This window comes from Oryctolagus cuniculus, chromosome 7 (genome assembly GCF_051225735.1).
Source record: "Oryctolagus cuniculus isolate XC-2025 breed Fujian yellow rabbit chromosome 7, ASM5122573v1, whole genome shotgun sequence".
In the NCBI taxonomy this organism is placed as follows: domain Eukaryota; kingdom Metazoa; phylum Chordata; class Mammalia; order Lagomorpha; family Leporidae; genus Oryctolagus; species Oryctolagus cuniculus.
In genome coordinates, this window is record NC_142873.1 from 150994738 (window position 1) to 151019755 (window position 25018).

The 25018-nt window shown below is 59.6% G+C and overlaps 1 protein-coding gene and 1 long non-coding RNA gene across 5 annotated transcripts; one reads left to right on the forward strand and one right to left on the reverse strand.

Annotated features, from left to right (window-relative positions):
- Positions 1–694: 694 nt before the first annotated feature.
- On the reverse strand, positions 695–20556 carry CDA (cytidine deaminase). Of its 3 annotated transcripts, none has more exons than XM_051858024.3 (4): positions 19875–20522; positions 10175–10286; positions 5866–5923; positions 695–1400 (listed from the first exon to the last, which is right to left on the reverse strand). In XM_051858024.3, the coding sequence occupies exons 1-4, from the start codon at positions 20026–20028 to the stop codon at positions 1284–1286; spliced, it is 441 nt and encodes a 146-aa protein (XP_051713984.1). In that variant the 5' UTR covers positions 20029–20522; the 3' UTR covers positions 695–1283. The 3 variants fall into 3 exon arrangements, with proteins under 3 accessions (XP_051713984.1, XP_089157528.1, XP_051713983.1); XM_051858023.3 differs by lacking the exon at positions 695–1400 and adding an exon at positions 5544–5756 and having other exon boundaries at positions 19875–20556; XM_089301402.1 differs by lacking the exon at positions 5866–5923 and having other exon boundaries at positions 19875–20537.
- On the forward strand, positions 5756–13355 carry LOC149125814 (uncharacterized). Of its 2 annotated transcripts, XR_016211247.1 has the most exons (3): positions 5756–5949; positions 6784–6936; positions 9345–13355. It is a non-coding gene; the product is annotated as an uncharacterized LOC149125814 (long non-coding RNA). The 2 variants fall into 2 exon arrangements; XR_016211246.1 differs by having other exon boundaries at positions 6784–13355.
- Positions 20557–25018: the final 4462 nt, after the last annotated feature.

Sequence of the window (25018 nt, forward strand, 5' to 3'; positions counted from 1 at the left end):
AGGAGAGGCAGAGTGGAGCTCTGTCCACGCAGCAATGCGGGCTACTGCACCGTATTCTGAGACGGTGGGTCGGTCTGGGTGTGCCCTGGGGAAGCAGAGCTCAGCTCCCACAAGGCGCAGAAGGGGTGACCGAGCTGTCCCCTCCCCACGGTGCCCACCCCGCCCTTGGCGCGGCCAGGAGCAGCGAGCAGACCCCCCTGCTGTAGAGCTGGGTGCCCCCCAGGCCCTGCCAGACGCTTACTTCTTCAAGGCGGAGGCTGTTTCCTGTACCTTCCTCTGCAGTAGTTAGCATATTTCACACCTAAAAACCACTCAGTAAACAAAGACATCGACTGTGGGAGGATGGAAAAAAAAAATCGCTTGGAATCAGACAGACCTGGTTCCAGCTCCAGCTCTGCCGCCTATCATCTGTGTGACTTTGGCTGAGTGACTTAACCTCTCTGGGCTTTAGTTTGCTTGTTGCTACAGCGAGGGCAACAACGCTAACCTTCGAGGACTCCTGGGCTCCTGTGTTGCTGAAGCCCTTGGCAGAGTGTCTGACGAACAGCAGGTGACGCTGGGGACTGAGGTGGGAGGGAAGGGACCCGGCTTCCGTTCTGGGCTCTGCCGGAGTCCCAGAGCTAGTCCCTCAACTCCTCTGCAGCCCGGCACCCTCTAAGCGGGGGAGACGCCCACTGCACAGAGCTGTTGGCACTTTATTTATTTGTTAAGATTTATTTGCAAGGCAGAGTGACAGAGAGAGAGAGAGAGAGAGAGAGAGAGAGAGAGAGAGAGATCTTCCATCCACTGGTTCACTCCCCAGACGGCTGCAGCTCCAGGCCTAAGCCAGGGTCCAGGAGCTTCATCCGGGTCTCCCACGTGGGTGCAGGGCCCCAAGCACTTGGGCCATCCTCTGTTGCTTTCCCAGGCACATTAACAGGAAGCTGGATCGGAAGTGGAGCAGTAGGCATCTCAAGTGGGGCTTAACCTGCTGGAATTCCGTCCCCATCTGGAATTTTTAAAGTGTCCACAGGAAGGGTGGGGGAGGGGGAATGAAGTGCCCCCAGTCCCAGCGGGGACAAGGTGGGTGCGAGGGAGGCACTGGCCCAGGCTGGGGAGGGCCTCTCGGTCACTCCGGCAGAAGAACCCCAGGCCAGAAGTCACCCTGCCCAGCCCCGCAGGGCTGGGACTCGGCTGGCAGTGTCCTCAGGCCAGCGAGGCCGTCTTTACGGAGTCCTGCAGGCGCTGTCCCCTTAAGCTCTCGGCGACCCAGGCGGTCCCAGGCGCTGGCAGTTCTCAGGCCTTCACTGGATCTTCTGCAGATCTTCGGGCCCAAAGGAGGCAGGCAGCAGCTCCTGGACCGTCCTGACCACATACGTGCCATCCGGCTTGGTCATGTACACGGCCCAGTTGGTGCCAAACTGGAAAAGAGATGGAGCCAGTGTGAAGGGGGGGGTGTGGCGGGAAGACTGGAACAGACCGGGTTGCAGTCTGGCTCTCCCACTTACTGACTGATGGCCCATCCATCCATGCCCTTTTTTTTTTTTTTTTTAAGATTTTATGTATTTATTTGAAAGGCAGAGTTACAGAGAGGCAGAGGCAGAGGAAGAGAGAGAGAGAGGTCTTCCATCCTCTGGTTCACTCCCCAGATGGCCGCAACGGCCGGAGCTGTGCCAATCCGAAGCCAGGAGCCAGGAGCTTCCTTCAGGTCCCCCATGCGGGTGCAGGGGCCCAAGGACTTGGGCTATCCGCTACTGCTATCCCAGGCCACAGCAGAGAGCTGGATGAAAAGAGGAGCAGCCGGGGCTAGAACCGGTGCCCATATGGGATGCCGGCGCTTCAGGCCAGGGCGTTAATCCGCTGTGCCACAGCGCCAGCCCCGCCATCCATGCCTTAGTTTTCTCATCTGTAAGACGGGGATGATGCTAGCCGTACCTGGGACAAGAGCTTGAGAGAGGAGCGTGGTAGTGGGTGCTGGTAAACATTAGCCCAGCGCTTGGCACGTTAATGAGCAAGAAATGCCCCCACTGCGAATCAGCCAGGGCACAAGAGCGGTTACCTGACCCCTGAAGCCAGACTTCATGGAAAAGTCACACCAGATACTGCACGCACATTATTTCAGTATCCACCCTCAGTGGTAGGTGTTATTATTGTGCCCATTTTATTGATGAGAAAACTGAGACCTAGCAGAGGCGAGTCAGCAAAGACAGCTCCGTCTCCCAGTTGTGTGCTGTGTGACCTTGGAGGAATGGGTGCTCTTTGGGTGGATCTGGCACTGTGAAACGGTCTTAGAGGGGCCGGTGCTGTGGCTCAGTGGATTAAAGCCCAGGCCTGAGGCTCCGGAATCCCATATGGGTGCCGGCTCGAGTTCTGGGTGCTCCACTTCTGATCCAGCTCCCTGCTATGGCCTGGGAAAGCACTGGAAGATGGCCCACGCCGGGTACTAGTCCCGTTTGCCCCTCTTCCAGGCCAGCTCTCTGCTGTGGCCCGGGAGTGCAGTGGAGGATGGCCCAAGTGCTTGGGCGCCTGCACCTGCATGGGAGACCAGGAGGAAGCACCCGACTTCTGGCTTCGGAATGGCACAGCGCCGGCCGTGGCGGCCATTAGGGGGGTGAACCAACAGAAGGAAGACCTTTCTCTCTGTCTCTACCTCACTGTAACTCTCTCTCTGCCTCTCTCTCTCTCTCTCTCACTGTCTAACTCTGCCTATCAAAAAAAAAAAAAAAAAAAAAAAAAAAGATGGCCCAAGTCCTTGGGCACCTGCTCCCACGTGGGAGACCCAGAAGAATCTCCTGGCTCCTGGCTTCGGATTGGTTCAGCTCCAGCAGTTGTGGTCATTTGGGGAGTGAACCATGGATGGAAGGTTTCTCTCTGTCTCTACCTCTCTCTGTTAACTCTTTCAAATAAATAAAATAAATCTTAAAAAAAAAAAAAAGGGTCTTAGAGACCCTGGCGAGAGGGTGGGAGGAGGGGAGTTCAACCAACTGTGGCCTCGTGGGGACAGCCCCGGGGGTCAGGGTCAGCAGAGCTGGGGGGCCTCTGGGCGAAGCGGGCAGCGGGCGCTCGTCCATCATTCTGACGGGTGACGCTGTTGCCGGGCCTGCTCCTCCCTGCTTCGGTCTGAGTCACTGGTTCTTCCCCAGACACAATCAATCTTCCGGCTTTTTCGGAATTAATGTTTTAAGGAAGGGCAGTTTTCGGCTTGGCAGGCTCTGCCTGGCGGGCTGGACGGAGGCTGGGCAGAGGGAGTGTGCAGGGCCGGTCCCCAGCCCCCAGCCCCCAGCCCCCAGCCCCCAGCCCCCAGCCCCCAGCCCCCAGCTCTGCCCGCCCCTCCTGCGGCTTTTCTCATGCGCCCGCCCACTCTCACTTGCCAACTTCTAGTCTGGCGAAAACAGCAGCGAGCAATTGAATCAAGCCGGGGACTTGGCGCCCTGTCCCGGCTGGCTCCCTTAGGCGACCTTAGCCAAGGCCACCCTGCGGGGCAGCTCTCTCCACCCCCACCCTGTGAAGTCAGCGCTGGCCCAGCGGAGTGAGCTCTGCGCACCGGGCAGGCAGGAAGCCGGAGGCGGCCGGCCCCCTCCGCTTGCCTCCCAGCGCCCCGGCACGGAGGCCCGGCCCCAGCATTCCCCTCGGCCTCCAGCAGCCGACGCGGGGCGCCAGCGCTTCCAGACAGCACCGACCCATTCATTCCCCCAAGGACGGGCACAGGAGCAGGGGGAGGGGCTGGCCGGGGCTGCAGCTGTGGAAGCCTCCGACTTCTCTCAGGCTTGGGGCGCTCAGAGAATGAACGCGGTGAGGACTGAGCAAACGCTGTGCTACGGGGGCTGAAGCCGGCTCCCGGAGCTCTGGGGCCATGGGACACTGAGCTGGCGGCTCTCATACTTCCGGACCCTGGAGGTGGCACCTCTTAGGGGATGCCCGCGAGCTACCCCTCCCCACATGTACACACCAAGCCCAGAATCTTCCAGGGGTCCAGATCTAAACCACCCCTTTGCTTTTAGAACCCATGCCCTTCAGGTTTCTTTCTTTCGTTCTTTCTCTTTATCTCTCTCTCTCTCTCTTTCTTCCCCACTTATTTCTTACGGGGTCAAACATGTAGAACGTAAGATTTGCCACTGCAGCCATTTCCAAGTGTACGGTTTGGTTCCCCTTATGGGTGGGGTAAAGCGTCCCTCTGGGATAAACCCACATCCTGTGGCTTCCCTGCCGTGTCCCAGCCCTTTTGGCCTTCTTTTATTTATTTATTTTTTTAAGATTTATTTATTTATTTGTGAGGTAGAGTCACAGACACAGAGAGGGAGAGATAGAGAGAGAGGGCTTCCGTCCGCTGGTTCCCTCCCCCAATGGCCGCAACAGCGGGGGCGCCCTTCTTTGTGTGAATATTTTAGAACTGTGCACAGGTGGTTGCTGCCGGTACGAATCACAGGGCACTTATTTGCTTGTATATTAGCTCTATTGTATTTTCAGTCCCAAGCACTAGGGCCACCTTCCACTGCTCTCCCAGGCCATAGAGGAGAGCTGGATCGGAAGAGGAGCAGCCGGGACTAGAACCGGTGCCCATATGGGATGCGGGCGCCGCAAGCCGAGGCTTAGTCCCCTGCGCCACAGCACAGGCCCCCCCCCCCCCCCCCCGTCTTCTCAGTCCTCTCAGAGTCACCAAGTATCTGGGCAGGAAACTCACTCTCTCCTCTGCCAGGAAATCTCCAGACCCCTGTCTGTCTCATCTTTTCTCGAGCTTTACTTTTCTACTCAAAGACAGCCCCTTCCTGGCCTTCAGAAGCAGGGGTCAGGGATGGCGTTGTGGCACAGTGGGTTGAGCCACCACCTGTGACACCAGCATCCCGATACTGGAGCGCAGGTTCAAGGCCAGGCTGCTCCACTTCCAGTCCAGCTCCCTGTTAGTGCACCTGGGAGAGCAGCGGAGGGTGCTCCCACCCACGTGGGCGACCTGAATGGAGCTCCTGGCTCCTGGCTTCAGCCTGGCCCAGCCCCAGCCACTGCTGCCATTTGGGAGTGAACGGTGGATGGAAGACCTCTCTCTCTCTCCCTCTGCAGCTCTGCCTTTCAAATAAATAAATCTTTTTTTTTTTTAAAGAGGAACTGGCAAACTTTATTCTATCAAGGGCCAGGCAGTGGCAATCCTGGTGCCGCTGGCCATGCGGCCTCTGTGGTCACTGCTCCACTCCGCTGCTGCAAGGCCTGCGCAGCTGTAGATGGGAGCGAAGGGGCCTGGCTGGGTGCCAATAAAGCTTTTTTTTTTTTTTTTTGACAGGCAGAGTGGACAGTGAGTGAGAGAGACAGACAGAGAGAAAGGTCTTCCTTTACCGTTGGTTCACCCTCCAATGGCTGGCGTGGCCGGCGCATGGCGCTGATCCGAAGGCAGGAGCCAGGTGCTTCTCCTGGTCTCCCATGGGGGGCAGGACCCAAGCACTTGGGCCATCCTCCACTGCACTCCCTGGCCACAGCAGAGAGCTGGCCTGGAAGAGGGGCAACAGGGACAGAATCTGGCGCCCCGACCGGGACTAGAACCCAGTGTGCCGGCGCCGCAAGGCGGAGGATTAGCCTAGTGAGCCGCGGCGCTGGCCGCCAATAAAGCTTTATTTACACAAACAAGCGGAGGCTGGGTTGGGCCCCCAGGCCCCTGACTTGGGGTGTTGAGTGCTGGACGCCTGTTCCTGCCTGTCTGGGTGAGCTCCGTGGGGGCGGCTCTGTCTGCAGAGAGCAGGTGTGGGACATCGAAGGCACTCTTCCAGGGACACAGGCGACCTTGGGCAGACCTGCGCAGGACCGCGGCTGCGTCTGCCTGCGCGGACAGCTGCTCCCGCAGGCAGCCTGGCGGAGCGCGCGGCGTCAGTTTACATCCAGGAAGAAACCGGAGCTGCTTACCTCTCTCATGACTTGCCGGCAGGCCCCGCACGGCGAGATGAAGTCATCTTCCAAGTCACTGGAGAGGCAGAGAATCAAACCCAGGTCAGTCTCTCGGCCCCGCTCCAGCGGAGGTCAGACCCATCAGGCAGCTCCGCGTCCCCGCGGACCCCACGGCCACGGGCGGAAGGTTCATGAACACGCAGAGGTGCCCACAGCCCTGCAAAGGCTGGGGAGGGTTTCTCTGTGGCCTTTTTTTTTTTTTTTTTTAAATATTTATTTGCTTGAGAGGCAGAGTCACAGACAGAGAGGAGAGGCAGAGAGAGAGGTCTTCCATCCACTGGCTCACTCCCCAAATGGCAGCAATGGCTGGGGCTGGGCCAGGCTGAAGCCAGGAGCCAGGAGTTTCTTCCAGGTCTCCCACACAGGTGCAGGGGCCCAAGGACTTGGGCCATCTTCCACTGCTTTCCCAGGCACATTAACAGGGAGCTGCATCAGAAGAGGAGCAGCTGGGACTTGAACCAGCGCCCATATGGGATGCCAGCACTGCAGGCGAAGGCTTAACCTTCTATGCCACAGCGCCGGCCCCTGTCTGTGTCCCTTGAGAGCCGGCTCACACCAGAGGGTGAAAGAGAAAATGTTGAGTTCTCACCTCCAAGACAATGCAGTAAGGACGCAGTGGCAGGGAGGTGAGCTCTGCCTACAGAGACAGCATGCTCCCTGGAGGAAGTGGCACTGGGTCCAGGCTTAGCGAAGTGTAGAATCTTACAGCATCATTTCGGAAGCAGCTCCTACACAGACACCAGGTTCTGTAGCAGGAGGCGTTTGACGCACGTTGTTTCACTTCACCTGGGGGGCCTCAGAACGGCCATTTCATGTTTTGGTGGCGTAAAGGAACACAGATGGTCTTCTGCAGCACCAGGTTTTTCTGTGTTGCAGGCAATGGTCATAAGTAGTATGTGCAAAGGCCCTGAGGCTCAGAGGAATTAAGACATTTGAGAATCAAAGAGAAACGTGGGCTCGTTGCATCTGGGAAAGCTCGCAGAAGAGAGGCTGACAGCCAGGGCTTGCCTCTGAGGGCGATCCTTGAAGGTGAGTTTATCCCGTATCATCTTATTGTATACGCTGTACTCTATGCACTACTTTTTTTTTTTTTTTTTTTGACAGGCAGAGTGGACAGTGAGAGAGAGAGAGACATAGAGAAAGGTCTTCCTTTGCCGTTGGTTCACCCTCCAATGGCCGCCACAGCCGACGCGCTGCAGCCGGCGCACTGCACTGATCCAAAGGCAGGAGCCAGGTGCTTCTCCTGGTCTCCCATGGGGTGCAGGGCCCAAGGACCTGGGCCATCCTCCACTGCCTTCCCGGGCCACAGCAGAGAGCTGGCCTGGAAGAGGGGCAACCGGGACAGAATCCGGTGCCCCGACCGGGACTAGAACCCGGGGTGCCGGCGCCGCAGGTGGAGGATTAGCCTATTGAGCTGCGGCGCCAGCCTCTACGTACTACTTTATACTTCGTCTTATATATCACCAGTAATGGTTTCCTCTTCTCATGTGTGCCTAGAATGTGCCAGGCACCCTGCAGAGTCTTGTCTATGCATTGTCTCATTTTGATCGACAAATATTTACTGAGCACGCACTGACCCTGGTGCTGGATGTGCAGTGGTGGCCAAACAGATACGAGTTCTTGTGCTTTGGAGCTTATAAACCGGAGAGTGGAGCCAGCAAGCCAGCACCCGGCAACCCAGCAACCAGAGTTCAAGTGCAGAGACAGGAAGAGCACGGAGCAGCCGTGGGGCAGACGCTCCCTGGTAACTGCCTTTCACCTGCGGGGCTCCCATCAAAAAATGATTCTGCTGCATGGAAAACTGGGGTCCCCTCTGAGCTTCCAGCTTCAGAAGAGAAGTCTGGGAACACAAAAGGGCGGGGACCCTGGCCCAGGATGCCCACTGGGCCAAGTTAACCCTCGCAATACCCAGGTGAAGGCTGTGGCCTCTCTCAAGCTCTTTGGGGGCTGGACCGATGCGGTCCGTCTATTTCACTCCAGCCACGTGGACTGAGAGCCAGCTGTCGGTGAGGCAGGCCTGGCTTCAGGGCCCTCTGCCGGCTGCAGGGGGAGATGGGTTTCTATGTAGAGGCGGCCACACAGGCAGGGCCCTGGGCAGGTGTGGAATCCAGCCTCCCTTCCGTGGCCTGAGGCCCTGGCTGATGCGGCCCTGCGATCAGAGCCCCAGTGAACAGCTCCTTGGACAAGGCGACCTGCACTGGGGCTTTCAAGGGGGGTAAACATGCAGCACACGGGGAAGTCAGACTTGGCCCAGGCGTTGGCCATCCCCAGTCACAAGACGGTGCCTCTGGCAGCCTGGCTCTGGGCACCGGCACACGGACCAACGTCGGCAGGATTTCTGTCATGCGTGGGTTAGGCATGGTGCCAAGGCCCTCAGGTGTGTGAGCTCACTTGATCCCGCAACAGCCCTGGAGGGTAGGGACACGTAGCACGTCACGGCCCCAGGGCCGCAGGGCGAGCAGTTGCGTCCGGGATCTGCGCACTCCGCCTCTGCAGCTTGCGGAAGCAGCAATCACACCTTTAGAGCAGTGGTTTTGATTCCCTACATCCTTTGCGCCAGGAATTTTACAGAGACCATCCCACGAGTCCTCCCAACAGCCCAGTGCGGGAAAAAATGAAGAGCTAGGCCCAGAGGAACTATGGGACTTGGCTGCAGCCGACAATGGAGCCGGACTGGAAACCAGTCCCACCAACCCTGCAGGCTGAGCTTGCAACCGCTGCTCCACGTCTGCCCGGAAGAACGGAACAGGCCGGAATGGGCTGGCTGCATCAGGACGCTTCTTCCATGCTCCCCCCTCCCCCGGCCCCCTTCTCCCTCTCCGCTCCCCGCCCCCAGTCCTGCCTTTCGCTGAGTATCCATGGTGTTCTCCGGTTTGTGCTGACCTTGGTCACACGCTGAGATCATGCTTATCAGACTTGACGGGCTGGAAACCTATCTGCTTTGATGCCTCCAGCAGGGCCCCAGGAGGCCCGCTCAGAGTCCCATCCAGGGCTCCGCAGACGCGCGCACCTGTCGTGGGCGCAGTCTCCCACCCTACAGATCTCAGAGGGGCTCTCAGACTGCTCAGCCCCGTCCAGCGTTTTAACAAGGCACTTGGCAGCTTCCATTCATCCACGCTCCCAATTTAACAAATCATTAGTGCAGTAATGACTGGTGCAGGGGGAGTACCTGCGGAGAGCTGCTGGGTGCACAAGAATGGGAGGTTCTGTGTAAATAAGGACATTTGCTAACGATTGCTGGCACCACCCAGGGAGGTTTCCCAGCAGGCAATGACCAGGAGGGAAAAAGCCTCTCATTTGGAGGATCCTTGACAGGGGAGGCGGCTGTGCCCGTGCCCTCTCGTTGACTTTGGCCTCTTTGTTCCCAGAAGAGCATTATTTTCTTGGATCAGCTTTGAAATTGAGTTATTTCCCCTCCCCTTTTTTTTTTCCTACAGCGAGATTTGAACGCTGATCTCTGCTCATCTGCACAAAATGTCCCCAGCACAGCCTCATTCGCTCCTCCCCCAGCCAGAGGGAAGCCAGGACAGACCTCCGGTCGCTGCGATGGCTCTGGGCAGCCTGGCCTTTCTCAAGTGCACCCTTGGCTCCACTCATTCGGGCACAAACTCTGAATAAGCGGGAGCGCCTGGGGAGGCCAGACCGCCACCAGACTTCCGGATTCTAGAAAAGACTCGTCTTGACTGCACGGTCTCACGTGGCCGCCGTGCAGCTCTTTCTGGGTGGGTTACTCACTTCTGTGTCGTTTTCCCCGGAGCGTCCATCTACTGAGAAAATGCTCACTGCCGAGAGCAGTGCGCCATTCATCGTGAAACGAATGGGGTCCGAGTCAGGAAATGGGGCTGGGCTTGACCCGCCCAGCCCGCTGAGTCTGGGTCCAGGCCCAGCCAGAACTCAACCTGCTGCCCCTTGGGTCTTAGTTTCTTTGGCTGTAAAATGGGGGTGATGGCAGGGGAGCCCGTTACCAGGTGATGTTTAGGTCCCTCCAGCTTTGGGCTTCTCTGCTTTCTGTTGTACTTTGTGGGGTTGGAACAGGAACACCTGCCCTGCAGTGGAGCGACCTTGGTCCTTGGTTTACCGACTCTGTGGGCTCATGGGGGCTGGGGCCACTTCTTCTGTATCTCTTTATCCTTGGCCTTCAGCCCAGGGTCCTGCTCAGGGCCCGGCACACAGAAAGCACACACATGGATGGGTGGACAGTAGGTACCTGCAGGACATGGGCTGCAGAGGCGAATGGGTACTGTAGCGGCAGGGCTCTTCCACTTACCTGGCAATGGCAATGGCCCTGAACTCCTGGTACCCTTCGGAGATGGCCTTCTGGATGGCGGTCCTCTCAGCACAGACGCCCAGTGGGTAGCAGGCATTTTCTATGTTGCACCCTAAAAAGAGAGGGGCGCCCAGGAGTGGATCCAGCAGGGCCACTTCCTGCTGCCTGTGTTGGGTAAGTGGCTTGCCTCATTCCAGGGCAGGGCGGAAATGGTTACCCACACATGGTAGGGAGAAGGGGAGGGCAACGTGATCCGAAGCAGTGCTGGGCTCCTGGGCCCCTTGTGCAGCGGCCCCGCCCAAGGCTTCTGCCCTCACTGCCCCAGGGCCTCCATCCTGATGCCCGGCCTGGGAGCAGGGGCAGCATAACAGGGCGGACTAAGCAACGGACCCCCCTTGCAGAGGTCAAGGTGAAGTGAAGGCTCAGGTTCAAGAAAATCAGCAGAGCCCCCAGGCCTGGATCTCAGTGCTGGGAGCCATGGGTTGGGGTCTGCTGTGTTTTTATACCCTGCCTCCCCTGTTCCTATGTTGAAATCCTAGACCCCAAGATGATAATGTTAGGAGGTGGGGGGATTAGTGCCCAGGGAGCTGCCTGTGGGGACACAGTGGCAGGAAGGTGCCAACCCTGAGAAAGCGGAGTCCCCGCCAGGTGCTGAACCTGCTGCTACCTTGAACTTGGGCTTCCCAGGCCCCAGAACTGTAAGAAAAAAACTTCTGTTGTCTAGAAGCTACCTGGGTATTTGGCTGTGGGGTGCTGGTTACCCAACAGGGCTCAGCCAGTGTTCTCCATGAGTCGTGTTGCTAAACAAACTGTCCAAGCCAATAAATCAGTGAATGAGCGAACCTGAGCCTGCGAGCTCTGTGGCAGGTGCCTGGGACGTCACAAGCATGGGGCAGTCCTGGGGCTTCCTGGGGGCGGTGGGCTCACCTCCTGGGAAGGGAGTCCTCCCTCGGGGCTAGTGTTTCTCTCAGGGGTGTTTTTCTCAGGAGTGAGCCACGGCTGCTCCCAGAGACAAAACCACGGCCTGGCCAGAGGCGCAAAGAAACACCCCATTTTCTGAGCTTTCCCTGGGCTCTGGCAAATGGTCCACGCCACACTGTAGCCTGCCTCTCTCCGAGAGCAGCGCTATTGATGGTCCCTGGTATTCAATGCCTAGTTCTTCCTTTATGGAACCCAAGCGACTCTGTTCTAAGACGGCTGACTGCATGGCCACTCAGTCGGAGACTGTATGTCCCAGATTTCCTTGAGGCCAAGTGTGGCCATGTGACTAAGGTTTGGCCAATGGAATGTGACCCAAAGTGATACGGAAGATTTACAGATTAAATTTGTTTTTAAAATTCATTTTCATTCATTTGAAAGGCAGCCTCTCTCTCTCTCTCTCTCTCTCTCTCTCTCTCTCACACACACACACACACACACACCCCTTCCATCCACTTGGTTCACTCCCCAAACACCTGCAACAGCTATGGCTGGGTCAGGCCAAAGTTGAGAGTCAGGAGCTCCATCTAGGTCTCCCATGTGAGTGCTAGGGAGTGAACCAACTTGCGCCCTCACCCGCTGCCTCCCAGGGTGCACGTTAGCAGGAAGCTGGGTGGGAAGCAGAGATGGGACTTGAAGCCCGGCTCTGGGATACGGGTGCAGGCGAGCGAAGAGTGGCTTACCTGCTGTGTCAACAGCACCTACTCCCAGCTCATATTTTTTGGCAAGGAGTTTGCTTGCCTATTAATTCCTCTTTTCCCCTTTCCCAAGCAGGAAGGTGGAGGTGATGGGGTGAGACAGCTTGGTGTGGTTTATGTCATTGGGATGAAGAAGCAAAGAGAGATGACACTGTGTCAACTCATGGCACACAGGTGCCACTCTGTCCTGGGCCAGCTGCCCGCTCTGAGTTGCGCTGTGAGAGAAAAGGGAATTCTATCACGTTTGCCTCAGTGTGGTTTGGGATCTTCCTGTTACAACAGCGCAACCTACATTCACTAAGAGGGAAATGTGCGCTCAGAGTGAGATGCATCATAGCCAAAAACTCTGAAATGCAGGGCTTAGTGATTGGTCACTGGGAGCGAGACCATGCAGGGCTGGTCAGGCAGAACGCAGATGAGCCTCGTCAGCCTGCAGCAGGTTACGCTGTGGTCACCTAGAAGGCTGGCCGCTCACCCGGTGACGGGAATCGGCCTCGTGGAGAGATCTACTGAAGATATCATTTTCCTACTCAGCCTGTTGTTGCAGGAACCTCCATAGCTGCCACTGAAGTCAGGAGCAAAGGGCCAGGCATTTGGCCAAGTGGCTAAGACATTGCTGGGCCGGGGGCGGGGTAGGGGCTGGTGTTGTGCACAGTAGGTCAAGCCACTGACTGCAAGGCTGGCGTCCAATGCTGGAGCACTGGTTCAGCCCCCAGCTGCTCTGCTTCAGATCCAGCTCCCTGCTAATGCACCTGGGAAAGCAGCAGCAGATGCTCCAAGTACTTGGACCCCTGCCCCCAGATGGACGACCCAGATGGAGCTCCTGGCTCTTGGTTTTGGCCTGGCTCAGCCCTGGCCATTGCAGCCATTTGGGAAGTGAATCAGTGGATGGAAGATCTCTTCTTTCTCTGTCTCTCTCCCTCTCTCTGTCTACTCTGCCTTTCAAATAAAAAAAATCTTTTTTTTTTTTTTTATTAAAAGATACTGCTTGTGACACCACCACCCCATACTGAACTGCCCAGGTTCGAATCCTGTCTCCGTTCCCAAATCCAGCTTCCTGCTGAAGTTCTCCCTGGGAGGCAGCAGGTGGTGGCTCAAGTACTTGGGTCCCTGCCGCCCACGTGGGAGACCCAGAGTGAGCTCCCCGCTCCTCGGCCTGGCCCAGCCCCTGCAGGCGTTTGTGGAGTGAACCAACGGATGAGAGAGTTCTCTTTCTCTCAAATAAAATAAAAAAAATTAAAAAGGAAGGAAGAAAGATGAGAAGTAGGGACGGGCCAGGCCTGGAGGCCAGTCCGCAAAAACCAGAACGTGTCAGGCTCCGGAGCGCGCCCGGAGGGGCTCTCTGGGTGCGGCACTCCTGCATGGAGGTGGCTAGAAGCAGGCACATCAGGAGCTTTCAAAAAATTCCTGTAGGACTGCTCAGCCCAAGAAGCCACAAGCCGGGGCAGGCCTGCGAAAGCCTGGGTTTAATCCCTGCGGAGACTCTGGGGCCCCCGAGCGCCCCCGGAAGTGGCTGGGAGAGCGGTGTTCTCCCCAGCACGGCACCGTCCCCCGGATGTGTGGCCAAGGACGATCACAGTGAAGGGCAGAGCCAGGGCCCCAGCAGCTGACAGGCAAGGTTACCTGGAGCAGAAAGGGCAGGGGGCGAGGGCCAGGGCAGAGGGCGTGGGCCAGGGCAGGGGGCGAGGGCCAGGGCAGGGGGCGAGGGCCAGGGCAGGGGGCGAGGGCAGGGGGCGGGGGCGAGGGCCAGGGCAGAGGGCGAGGGCCAGGGCAGAGGGCGAGGGCCAGGGCAGGGGGCGTGGGCCAGGGCAGGGGGCGTGGGCCAGGGCAGGGGGCGAGGGCGAGGGCCAGGGCAGGGGGCGAGGGCCAGGGCAGGGGGCGTGGGCCAGGGCAGGGGGCGAGGGCGAGGGCCAGGGCAGGGGGCGAGGGCGTGGGCCAGGGCAGGGGGCGTGGGCCAGGGCAGGGGGCGAGGGCCAGGGCAGGGGGCGTGGGCCAGGGCAGGGGGCGAGGGCCAGGGCAGGGGGCGAGGGCCAGGGCAGGGGGCGTGGGCCAGGGCAGGGGGCGAGGGCCAGGGCAGGGGGCGGGGGCGAGGGCAGGGGGCGGGGGCGAGGGCCAGGGCAGGGGGCGTGGGCCAGGGCAGGGGGCGGGGGCGAGGGCCAGGGCAGGGGGCGTGGGCCAGGGCAGGGGGCGAGGGCCAGGGCAGGGGGCGTGGGCCAGGGCAGGGGGCGAGGGCGTGGGCCAGGGCAGAGGGCGAGGGCCAGGGCAGGGGGCGTGGGCCAGGGCAGGGGGCGGGGGCCAGGGCAGGGGGCGGGGGCGAGGGCAGGGGGCGGGGGCCAGGGCAGGGGGCGAGGGCGTGGGCCAGGGCAGAGGGCGAGGGCCAGGGCAGGGGGCGTGGGCCAGGGCAGAGGGCGAGGGCCAGGGCAGGGGGCGGGGGCCAGGGCAGGGGGCGGGGGCGAGGGCAGGGGGCGGGGGCGAGGGCAGGGGGCGGGGGCCAGGGCAGGGGGCGAGGGCCAGGGCAGGGGGCGTGGGCCAGGGCAGGGGGCGAGGGCCAGGGCAGGGGGCTGTGGACACGCGGCTGCTGCGTGCTCCCTGGTCCCTCTCTTCACTGCTGCCATTTCACAATGTAAACCATAAGCGGAAGTGAACCTGAGCGCAGATCACGAGGACTGTGCTGGGGCGGGACTTCCGGTCACCCCTCCTGGGGGTGGTGAGTGGGTGCTGTGTCCGGGAGGAAGGAGGTGTACGAATACTTCCGGGTCAGAAGGGCCCCGGGTGGGGGCAGAAGCTACCACTCGTCCCCCGTGTCCCCTCTCCCAGGGGACGCCGCTGGGGTTGGCTGGGCACAGGGCCACGCATTGCCCTGCCTCCCTGCCGCTTCCTGCAGTGCCGTAGCTTTAGCCAGGGGGTATGGGCGGGAGCGGGGGTGCAGTGAGCACGCGGTGGTGGCATTCCGAGAACACTGCTGCCTTCCACGCCCTGCTGCACACTCGGGGCTGGGGCGTGGATGGGACGAGGAGGGCCAGTGTAGGACCGCGGATGAGAAGGAACCTGACCTCCCGAGCTGCCCTGGGCCACGACGAGAAAGAAGCAGCCTTCTTGTTCCAGCCACTGAGCTTTGTCCTTGGGCCCTTGCCCTGACATGGGGGACCCCACCTGGGAGACCCAGATGAAACTCCTGGCTCCTGGCTTCAGCCTGGCCCAGCTCCGGCTTTTGCAGCCATTTGGGGGAGTGAACCAGCGATGGAACATCTCTCTCTGCCTCTGACTTTCTCTGCCTCTCCCCTCTAAGCCCCACTCCTGGAGCTCCCAATTCAATACACAGATCTGGGTTGGAGTCCAGGAGTCGCACTCCTAACACGGAACCTCTGGGTCTTGGGGTCTGGGGTCCCATCTGAGAGTCCCCCGGCCAGAGGAAGGCCACGCCCACGTGTGTGCTTGAAGACATCCTGGCTTCTGCACGTTCCTAGCCCCCTGCCCTCTTGCAAGACATCAGCTCATGGGCAAATGATATTTTAACACAACTCAAGCTCAGCTTTGTAGGAAGCCACTTTTGGGTAACAGCGGAGAGGACTGAATGGCACTCCCTGTGGGGCGGGGGCAGGGGAGAGGACAGGGGGTCTCCCGCTGCAGGGAAGCCCTTCCAAGCAGAGAAAGGAACCCAGGGAGGGGGAGTCGGAGAGCAGGGGCTGGGTTTGGGAGCGGACAGTTGGAAGGGGTAAGCCCAGGCCGCTGGAGTCAGCCAGTAAGGAGGACAACCTTAAATGTTTCTTCCCTGTGACCCGAGCTGGCCTGGTACAGGGGTTTTTCCTTAAGCGGCAGGCGGAGAGGGCTGGAAAGGGAGTGAGACCACTGCCCCGAGGCCATGGGCTGAACAAGGGACTCCCCCGCCCCTTGGGTGGTGCCTGCAGAGTTGGGTCAGTCACCCACTGTCCCTAGACAGTGCCACCTTGGGCAGCGCCTCCCAGGCTGGCCAAGATCCCATAGGACTCCCCTGCACCCGTCTCCCAAGGGACATTCCACAGGCAGCCTCTGCCCCGTGTGTGCGGCCCAGCCCCCCACCCCCACTTTCTCAGTGCCCCTTGTCCCATCCCACCGCTGCTCCTGATGCTCCCCCCCCCCCCCAGCTCCGGCTTCTCCTGGGGCTCCGCCCCTCTCTGCCTCTCCCCAGGAGCAATCAATCTGTTGCAGGTGTTAATTTATCATCCTGGGTGGCCCAGTGTGAGCAGCACAAGGCCCTGGCCAGGGTGGGCAGGAGCAGAGGGGATAATGATGGTGATCACCAGGTCGTGACAGCAGAGCTGTCTTGCAGCCAGGCTGGCTTTTGAATGGGACGGCCCAGCTGCCTCTGCGGGTGGGAACTCCAGGGAGCCTGGGCTTGGGTTCAGCTGCGGGAAGCCACAGGCCTGGGCAGAGCTGTCCCACCAGCAGCTTTCAATTCAGTGTAGAGATTCGGCTGTGCCCTCTCTGTCCCCAGGTCTCCTGCCCTCCAGTTGCTTGAGGTCCCCTCCTCTCCAAGTCCCACCTTACTGCTACCCACCTCCCCCACCCCCACCCCTCTGCATCTGGCCTCAGTCCCAGTCTCAGTAAGCAGACCCAGAAAGCCTAATTCCCGGTTTGTCCCCATCTTCTTCTGAGCACTGCTCTCTGTCCCCTCCCACCTACCCACCCTGGCCAGGGGCAGCAGGAAGAGCACAGTGTTAGAGCCCAGAACAGACTGGGCCTCATTTAGCCTGCTCATGAACTGTAGACGCTCTGCCTCCTGGTCTGGTCTGCTGAGGAGGGCTATGTGACTCAGCAGGCGCAATCACGCTACCACATCAGGACCACTGTGATTGGACGAGGAATATGCCTGTAACTGAAGATGGACCAATCAGGGCCCTGTCCTGGAATCTTTTTTTCCATCTGGAGTTGGTGGGAAAGAATTCTTTGCATTCTGTTTTCAAGCCTGTGTAGCTGAAAACCAGGGGCTGTGCAGCCGGACACCCAGGCAAGACCTGCCCGCGGGGTAAGAGTAAGAAACCGGCACCCTGAAGGTTAAAGAAAGGATGGGACATCCGAGTTCCGGATCCAGCCGCCCTGAGCCAACACCCACCCTTGTTCTGGTTCTGGCTGTGTGTGTGACTCTAGCTAGCTGTACGTGACCCTCGGCGTCTCCCTCACACGGGGGCTGTGAGATTACGAGCAATCATCCACACGCAGGGCTTCCTGTTTGTTGCACCACTGTAACCATTAACGCTGCACCTTGACACACGACACAGCTCTGCCTCAGCTTCTCACCTAGAGCTGGCCCTTGTCACGTCCCGGGTCATGTGGCTGCAGATCCCTAGGTCTGTCCCCTTCATTTCTCATGCTGTCCATCCCAGGCCGGGTCCACCTGTCCCAGGCACCGTCTCTCACATCTTTCCTTCCTCTTCCTTCCACTGGCCACCGTTGTGGTCCAAGCCATCCATTCTTGCCTTCATGAACCTTAACCAAGGAGCAGGTTATGGGCCAGGCAATGTGCCGACACCATGGACAGGTAGTGACCGAGGCAGGCATTGTCTCCTTGGCACTGTTCCCTCTGCTCCAGTCACCCCGTGTACCTGTCGGACCAACTGTTTGCAAATGGCACTTTGATATCACTCTTCTTAGTGACATTCCTTGGTTCCTACTTTCTACTTCTTCAGATCTAATGCCTCTGCTCTCCTCCTGAACTCCTACACCATCTGTCCTGCAGACGGTAGTAATGATCCCATTAACAGTAGCAGCGGGGTAGCAGCCACCATTTGTGCCATTCTTATTGTGAACCAGAGACTGTGCTAAGCACCTTATGAGCCTCCAATCATTTAAGCCTGGATTGAACAGGACTTGGCTCCCTAAGCTGAAACCCCAGTGTCTTACCCTGACCGTGTCAGCAGTCGGTGGGAGAGGTGGGGACTTGCTCCACAGGGTGGCTAGGAGGAGGGCCCGGTGGGAGGAGTTCAGGTCCCTGAGGCCTTGCCCTCCAGGGAGGGCGTTGGCTACCTAAGCCGAGTTCGGTCTGGCTTCCCTCTCTGCTTTGTGGCTCACCATGCAACCCTTCTCTACCCCGGCTCCAGTGTTGCTCCACCAGATGCCAGACGGATGGAGCCGCCCCATCCTGGGCTGTGAACCTCCAGAATTAACCTTCTCCCTCCCAAGAGACTCCTCTCAGCCCCGCTAGTCACGCTAACAGAAAGCAGGTTCACACAGCCTCACACCAAGTGGGGAGTTCCACCTACACCATGGCAGTCGGCAGCTTTGTCTCCTGTTTTTTCTTGAAGATTTACTAATTTAAAGTCAGAGTCAGAGAGAGACAGAGAGAACCTCCATCTGCTGGTTCACTCCCCAGATGGCTGCAATGGCCAAAGCTCGAAGCTTCATCCGGGTCTCCCACATGGGTGGCAGGGGCCCAGGTCCTTGGGCCATCTGCTGCTGCTTTTTCCAGGCCATTAACAGGAAGTGAAGCAGCCAGGACTCGAACCGGTGCCCATATGGGATGCTGAGCGGCTTAACCTGGTATTCCACAACACAGGCCCCCACCCCAGGCTTCTTTTGAAGGGGCTTCCAGGGGCTGCAAAGGTGTGAGAGTTAGCCTTTTTCTCAACAGGCTTTTCAAGAAAGAAAAGACCAGAGCTTATCGGCACGTGGCTTTGGAGTGATGGCTCCGGTGGCTGTCTGACCACCTGTCTGTCCCAGCAGGACACCAGTCTCAATGCTGGAAAAGCAGTCCCACTGCTGCCCCTCCCTGGACCTGCTGGGCCCCAGTGCCTCTCACCTCTGCCCCTCCAAACTCACCCACCTGCAAGGCTCAAGTCATGTATTCAGGCACCCAGTCCCCAAGTGCTCAGTGCCCGCCCTGCACCTGGACAGGTGCTTTGCAGCTGAAGGAGGTCCAAGGTACAAAGATCCCAGCCGAAGCCCCGTGGGGAGGCAGGTGTGGAAGTGCGCGGCACCCCTGAGCTCGGCGCTCCAGCAGGCGTCAGCCGGGCGCTGGGTGAGGCCCAGGGGACCTTCTCTTCCCTCGGAGAGAATCAGGGGCTGACTCCACGCCCAGGGCTCTGGGAGCTGCAGGCTGCAGTGATGTTTGCGCGGTGGTTACTGTTTAACACTCGCGTCCGCCTGCAGGCCAGCCTGTGTCTCCCCACGGAGCAACAGGCTCTGGACAGGGCAGCTCGGGGTTCCAATCCCAGCCCCGGGACCTTGGACACATTCGGTCCTCGGCCTCCTTCTCTGTCCTGCGGGGCTTGAGGGCTCCCTGGGTAGCAGCACCCACCCCCTTCCTTTCACAGGGGACCCTCAGTCAAGGGCACTTCTCCCCCTCAAAGGTGTTTGAAACCCAGGCCACCGACAGAACCTCGACACACTGGACACTTGTGGCTGTGTCCTGCCACGCCCACGCCACGTCCCAGATGTCCTGAATGGCTGCCCCTAAGCTTAACAAGTTTGAATTTGGGTTTTCAACAAAAGCAGCAAACCAAAGGAAAGCAGCTCAGGGGTCCCTTCCCTCCCAGCTCCCCAGGCTGTCACTCACGGCTGCACCCCAAGACCCTGGGCCAGGCCCACACCCCGCTGACAGGGACCCACCTGGATGCCCTCTTCCCCCCTCCGGCATCCCCCAGCACCCTTGAAGCAGGGAAGACAGCAGCGCTTTGGGGACTCCAGTCCCGGTTGACCATGGGCAAGTCATATCCCCTCTAGGGGCCTCAGTTTGTTCATCTACAAATGGGCACAACACCTAGGTTAGGGGTTGGAGGCCAGGACATTTACTGATACGCTCTGTGGAGACCTTGGCAAAGTGCCTATCACAGAGCAGGCTACGAAGCTATTAACCCCGCCCATGCTCCAGATCCATGGCCGCCCCCTCTTGTCTCGCTGCAAACTTCCCTGGCCACCCCAGGCTCGCCGCTGGCCCGGGGCAGCAGCTGAGTTTCCGAGGGTCCGCGCGAAGAGGGGACGCGCTGCACCGCTCTCTCCGCCGCCGCTGCCCGGCCCCCTCCGACTCCCCGCCCCCGCGCCGGCCTTACCCGAGAAGATCCTGCCGTCGCCCGTGAGCAGGGCGGCGCCCACGGGGAAGCGGCTGTAGGGGCAGTAGGCCGACTTCTTGGCCTCCCGGGAGCGGAGCAGCAGCTGCTGGACGTGCTCGGGCTCCAGCGCGCGGGACCGAGGCTGCTGGGCCATGTCGGTCCCCGGGTGGGCAGGTGCCGAGCGCGCGGCCGGCCGGCGCTGCGCCCGGAGCAGGCGGCTCCTCCCCCGGGGTGTGTCCCCGCGGCGACGGCCGGCCGGAGGCTCCCGGGGCGTGCGGGATGCGGGCCGGCGCCGGTCCGGGAGCGGAGCCGCCCACAGTCAGCGCCCAGGGCGTGGCGAGAAGGCGGTGGCGGCGGCCGCGTGCTTCTGCCGTCCCGCCCGCGCCCTCGTGGATGGGGCCGGGGGTGCGGTGTGGCCCGGGTCAGGACCAGCGGGTCGCGCGGGGTGCCCACGTGAGCCACAGAGGCGGGTGCCCGGGGAGCGCCCGACTGTCCCTGCGGGTCTGCGCAGAGCGGCGCACCTGGTGCCTCTCGGGCGGGAGTTTCTGTGGACACGAGCGCGGGTCCCCGTGCCTCCTCTCCCCCTCTCTCCTCTGGGAAAGCGAGCGTGCGGGTTTTCGGGATGCGGATTCCCGGAAAACCCTCCCAGCACCGCAGCCGTATGCTGTCACCGCCCATCAGCCGGCCCCAGGGCGAGGGCGAAACCCCAGCTAACAGGGTCCTGGGTCAGGAGTCCAGATGTGGGGTGTGCTCGCCAGTCTGCCTCTGGGATTGGTCCGCCTTCCACGGCACAAAGCTTAAAAGTCCCCAGTTCTCTGGCGCCTCCTGCACACATAGGCTAGGGTCTGTCTTGCTGTCTAAACTCTGTGCCCACACACTCCCCAGGGAATCCGTGTGGGAGCCAGAGGGCCAGACTCCACGGGCCCACAGTTCCCTTCTTGGTCTGTTGAGTGACCGCTCTCCTTCTCTGAGGGGAGGGATGAGCTGAGAGGGCAGGGCTGGAGCAGCCACATTGATTTGCAGAGTCAGGAGTGAGAAGAGCAGCAAGGAGACCGAAAGCTGCTTCGCTTTATTTTCGTTCATTTGCCCTCTGACCTCTACCCACCCCACCGCAGAATTAAAAGTATCTCAGGGGCCGGCGCTGTGGCGCAGTCGGTAAAGCCACTGCCTGCAGCGCCAGCATCCCATAGGGCACTGCTTCCAGTCTGGCTGCTTAACTTCCAATCCAGCTCCCTGCTAATGCGCCTGGGAAAGCAGCGGAAGGTGGCCCAAGTGCTCGGGTCTCTGCCACCCACATGGGAGACCGGGAAGAAGCTCCTGGCTCCTGGCTTTTTCCTGGCCCAGCCGTGGCCATTTGGTCATCTAGGAAGTGAACCAGCGGATGGAAGATCTCCTTCTCTTTAACTCTGCCTTTCAAATAAATCAAATCTCTATTTCAAAAAAGTATCTCAGCAGAGGACACTCTTGAGAGGCAGAGAGAGAGAGAGAGAGAAGAGCGAGCGAGCGCTAGCTCCCGCCTGCTCATTCACTCCCCCGAATGCCCACAATGGCTGGGACTAGGTCGGCTGACCGCAGTCCAGGGCTCCCACATGGGTGCAGGGAACCAGTTCCTTGGGCCATCGCCGCTGTCTCCCTCTGGGGTGCTCGCTAGTAGGACGCTGGAGTCAGGAGGCAGAGCCGGGAGCCGTGGAACACGGCCGTCTCAGCTGCCAGACTAAATGCCCACTGCTCCTCTCCTCTGTTTATTGCCAAAACGGACACTGGGTTGGCGGCGCTGCCACAGAAACCTGGGGTGGGAAGACTCCCTGCGTTCAAACAGGCACCGGAGACGGTGGAGGGGCCGAGAGCAGCCGATTAACCAGCAGGCTCAGCTGGAACCGGTCCCTGGGAACCGAGCGCCAGTCCCAGGTTTCCTACGGTGTTTGTAGGTTCACCAGCATCACACCCGAGCTGTCCAGCGTTGCTGGCTTTCCATTGTAGCCTACGTGACTTAGGACCACGCTCCCCACGGTCGGTGCGTCCGGTATGTGTGTAGAAGAGATACCAGGGGCAGATTTAAGAGGACAGGCTTATTAGGCATTGACAACAGCAGAACTTAGGACATCCTCCCTCCCTGGACAGGATCACAGGGGGAGCTGCCGCACTGGCTTGCTGGGAGCAGCCACCTCTCCCGCGTGTGCTGGGGCCGGGGGTGGTGTCGGCTTTTCTCTCTCTGTCTCTGGCTGCAGCCCTATTTCCTCTGCAGTGACAGAAACGGGTTTACGTCCTGACTCAGCCGCTTGCTACGTGTGCGACCTTTGTCGGGTCACCTGACTGCCCCAGCCGCGTTGCCTCATCTCCACAGTAGGGACAGTGGTCATTGCTGTTGGTTCCAAAAGAGCAAGCACTCTGGTGCTGCGTAGACCCAGTTCTCCCGTTCCTTAGCCCTGTGACCTGGGTAGGTCACACGGCTCCGAGCCTCAGTTTCCTCATCTGTAAAATGGGTACACTCACAGTGCCTCGTAGTGATGCTGTGAGGATTGAATGAGGTCATCCGTGTACAGCGAGGCTGCTTGGGGGACCAAGCTCTGGCCAGAGCAGCGGGGGGCTCTCTGAGAGCTTGCATGGGGCTGGATGGGAAAAAGGCAGGGAAAGGTGGAGGAGAGGAGGGGAGCCTGAGTGAGCGTCTCACGTCCTGTGCGCACGGCAGCCTGGCTCTGTATCCGGACCTGGGGCAGTCAGCCACGCAGAGGCCCAGGCAAGCTCACAGCCCCAGAGCCCGGCAGATTGCCTCACTTCCTCCTGCCCTGCCCCAGCCCTGCTCCCACATCCAGCTCCTCCCCCACCCCACCCAGTTGCAGTCTCCTCCCAGGTCGTCACCTTCAGCCTCTGGAGCAGTCCCGAGGCTCTGACCAGGTAAGGAGCCTCTGGGGACAGGGCACGCCCTTCCGAGTGCCAATCACTGTGCAGCCCGGGAAGAGGGCTGCGGGGCCGTGGGCCAGCTGGCTCCTGTCCCCGGCCCTCCCCCACCCCAAGCCCTGCCTTCTGTACTCCTGAACGCATCGCGGCCCAGGGCACTGCCAGGGCTCTGTACCCGCTCATGGACTCCGAAGGGGACAGCCCCACTGCTGGCTGTGGGGAGCCTGGGGCCAGTGGTGGCTCTAGAAGTCCTTCTAGAAAGGGCCTGGGGAGGTCATCTGGATGGAGAGGCCATGAATGAGTTGGAAACGTGCTTGGAGCTATGCTATCCATCCATGCATTTAAAAAATTGATTGATTGATTTACTTAATTGAAAAGCAGAATGACAGGGAGGAAGGACCACACACACACACACACACACACATACAGAGAGAGAGAGAGAGAGAGAGGAGAGAGAGAGCTTACATCGGCCCCTAGATCAACAGTATGACCAGCATCGTGTAAAAGTACATCTATTTCCACTTTACACCTAATGAAGGAGCCTGAACTGCCCAGCTCAAAGAAAGGAGAGGATTCCCCCGGTGATGGTCACGAAGGGCTCAAAGCCCTGCTCCTGTGGGAGGGGAGCCACGTGTGGGTCCAGCTACCATCACTCGATGACCTGTCACTCATCATGGCAGCCGCCATCTTCCTCCCGCCCCTTATTCGCAGCTGGGTGCCGAGCCCAGTAAATGCGGCAACACCCGCGGTGACCAGCCTTTGATTCTTCTGTTTTATTTAGGTTCTTTTAGGGGAGACCTTCCAGGGGGCTGCCAGTCACTGCTTCTATCCCGCTCCCCCCACCCCTAGAACAGTGTGACACGGTGTGGGCCAATCAGATGCTTCACTCTTCTGCTGAAGTAGTGGGAATTTCGGGTTTTCCCGTTTTTCTTGCTAATCTAAAATGTGACTGTTGCTGACAGCAGCTTCCCTCTGGGTAGGAGAGCTTGCTGGCAACATGAAACCAGGTGGAGAGAAGCTGGCAGAGCTAACGGATGGAGAGAAAGAACCTGACTGCTGTGCGTGGCTGGATCCAGCCATGCCTGAAGGCATACGTGGACATTTTCCCTTCGTGGAGCCACGGCTCTCACTTCCAGCTTAAACTCGACGCTGTGGCATCTAGAGAAGCACACTTCTTCCTGGGACGGCTGTGAAACTCGGCTGAGACAACACGCACAGAGCTCATCACCCCGGGACGGCACAGGCACAGTGAGTGTCTGACAAGCGTTAGCTGGCGTCCTGCTGAGGACTCTGCCAGCCCTGGGCTGGGCGCTAGGGGATGACGGCGAGTGAGACTTGGTTCCTGCCTTCGGGGCTCTCGAACTCCAGCGAGGTAGACAGACCAGCAACAGACAGATAGGAACACACGAACACAGCATCAGGCCCCGGGTCCCATGGCAACTCTGAACGAACTACCTGGAGGGAGAGGTGGGGTGGGGCAGACATCCCGGATGATGCAGGCTGAGTGTTCACCCTGGCCAGAGCAGGTGTTGCCAGTACAGGCGGCGCCCCTGCCACACCCCGTCAGCCACCCCAGAAGTCACCTCCGGCTGAGAAGGGATTTCCTAGACACACCTAGAGCTCCTTTAAGCCTTTCCCGGGCCACACAAGAGCGCGCTGGGCCGGGCACGGCGTGGGCCAGCCTACGAGCGAGTGACGACGCCCCGAGACCGCAGCACTCTCTGGGAAGGTGCACAGTGTATCAAGAATTCCTAAAACCAGCAAGAAAAAGACAGGCAGCCCGTTAGGAACGTGGGCCCGAGACTTCAGCAGACATTTCACGGAAGAGACGGCGGTGGAAGGAACCCCTCTACAAACGTGCAAGTCTTCAACGCTGCTCACATCAGCATTACGAAGCTTTGTTCACGGGCAGGCGTTTGGCACAGCAGGGCAGCCGCCACCTGGGACACCTGCAGCCTGTGTCAGAGTGCCTGGTTCGAGTCCCAGTTACTCCAGTTCCGATTAAGCTTCCTGCCAATGTGCACCCGGGGAGGCTCCAGGTGATGGCTCCAGGAGCTGGGGCACTGTCACCCCACGGGAGATCTGGGTGGAGTTCCAGGCTCCTGGCTGCCGCCTGGCCCAGCCCTAGCTGTGTAGGCACTTGGGTGGTGAACCATTGGATGGAATATCTCTCTGTCTTTCTTGCCTTCAAATAAAATGAAAATAAATAAAATGTAAAAAAAGAAATTTTATTAAATTAAGGACTT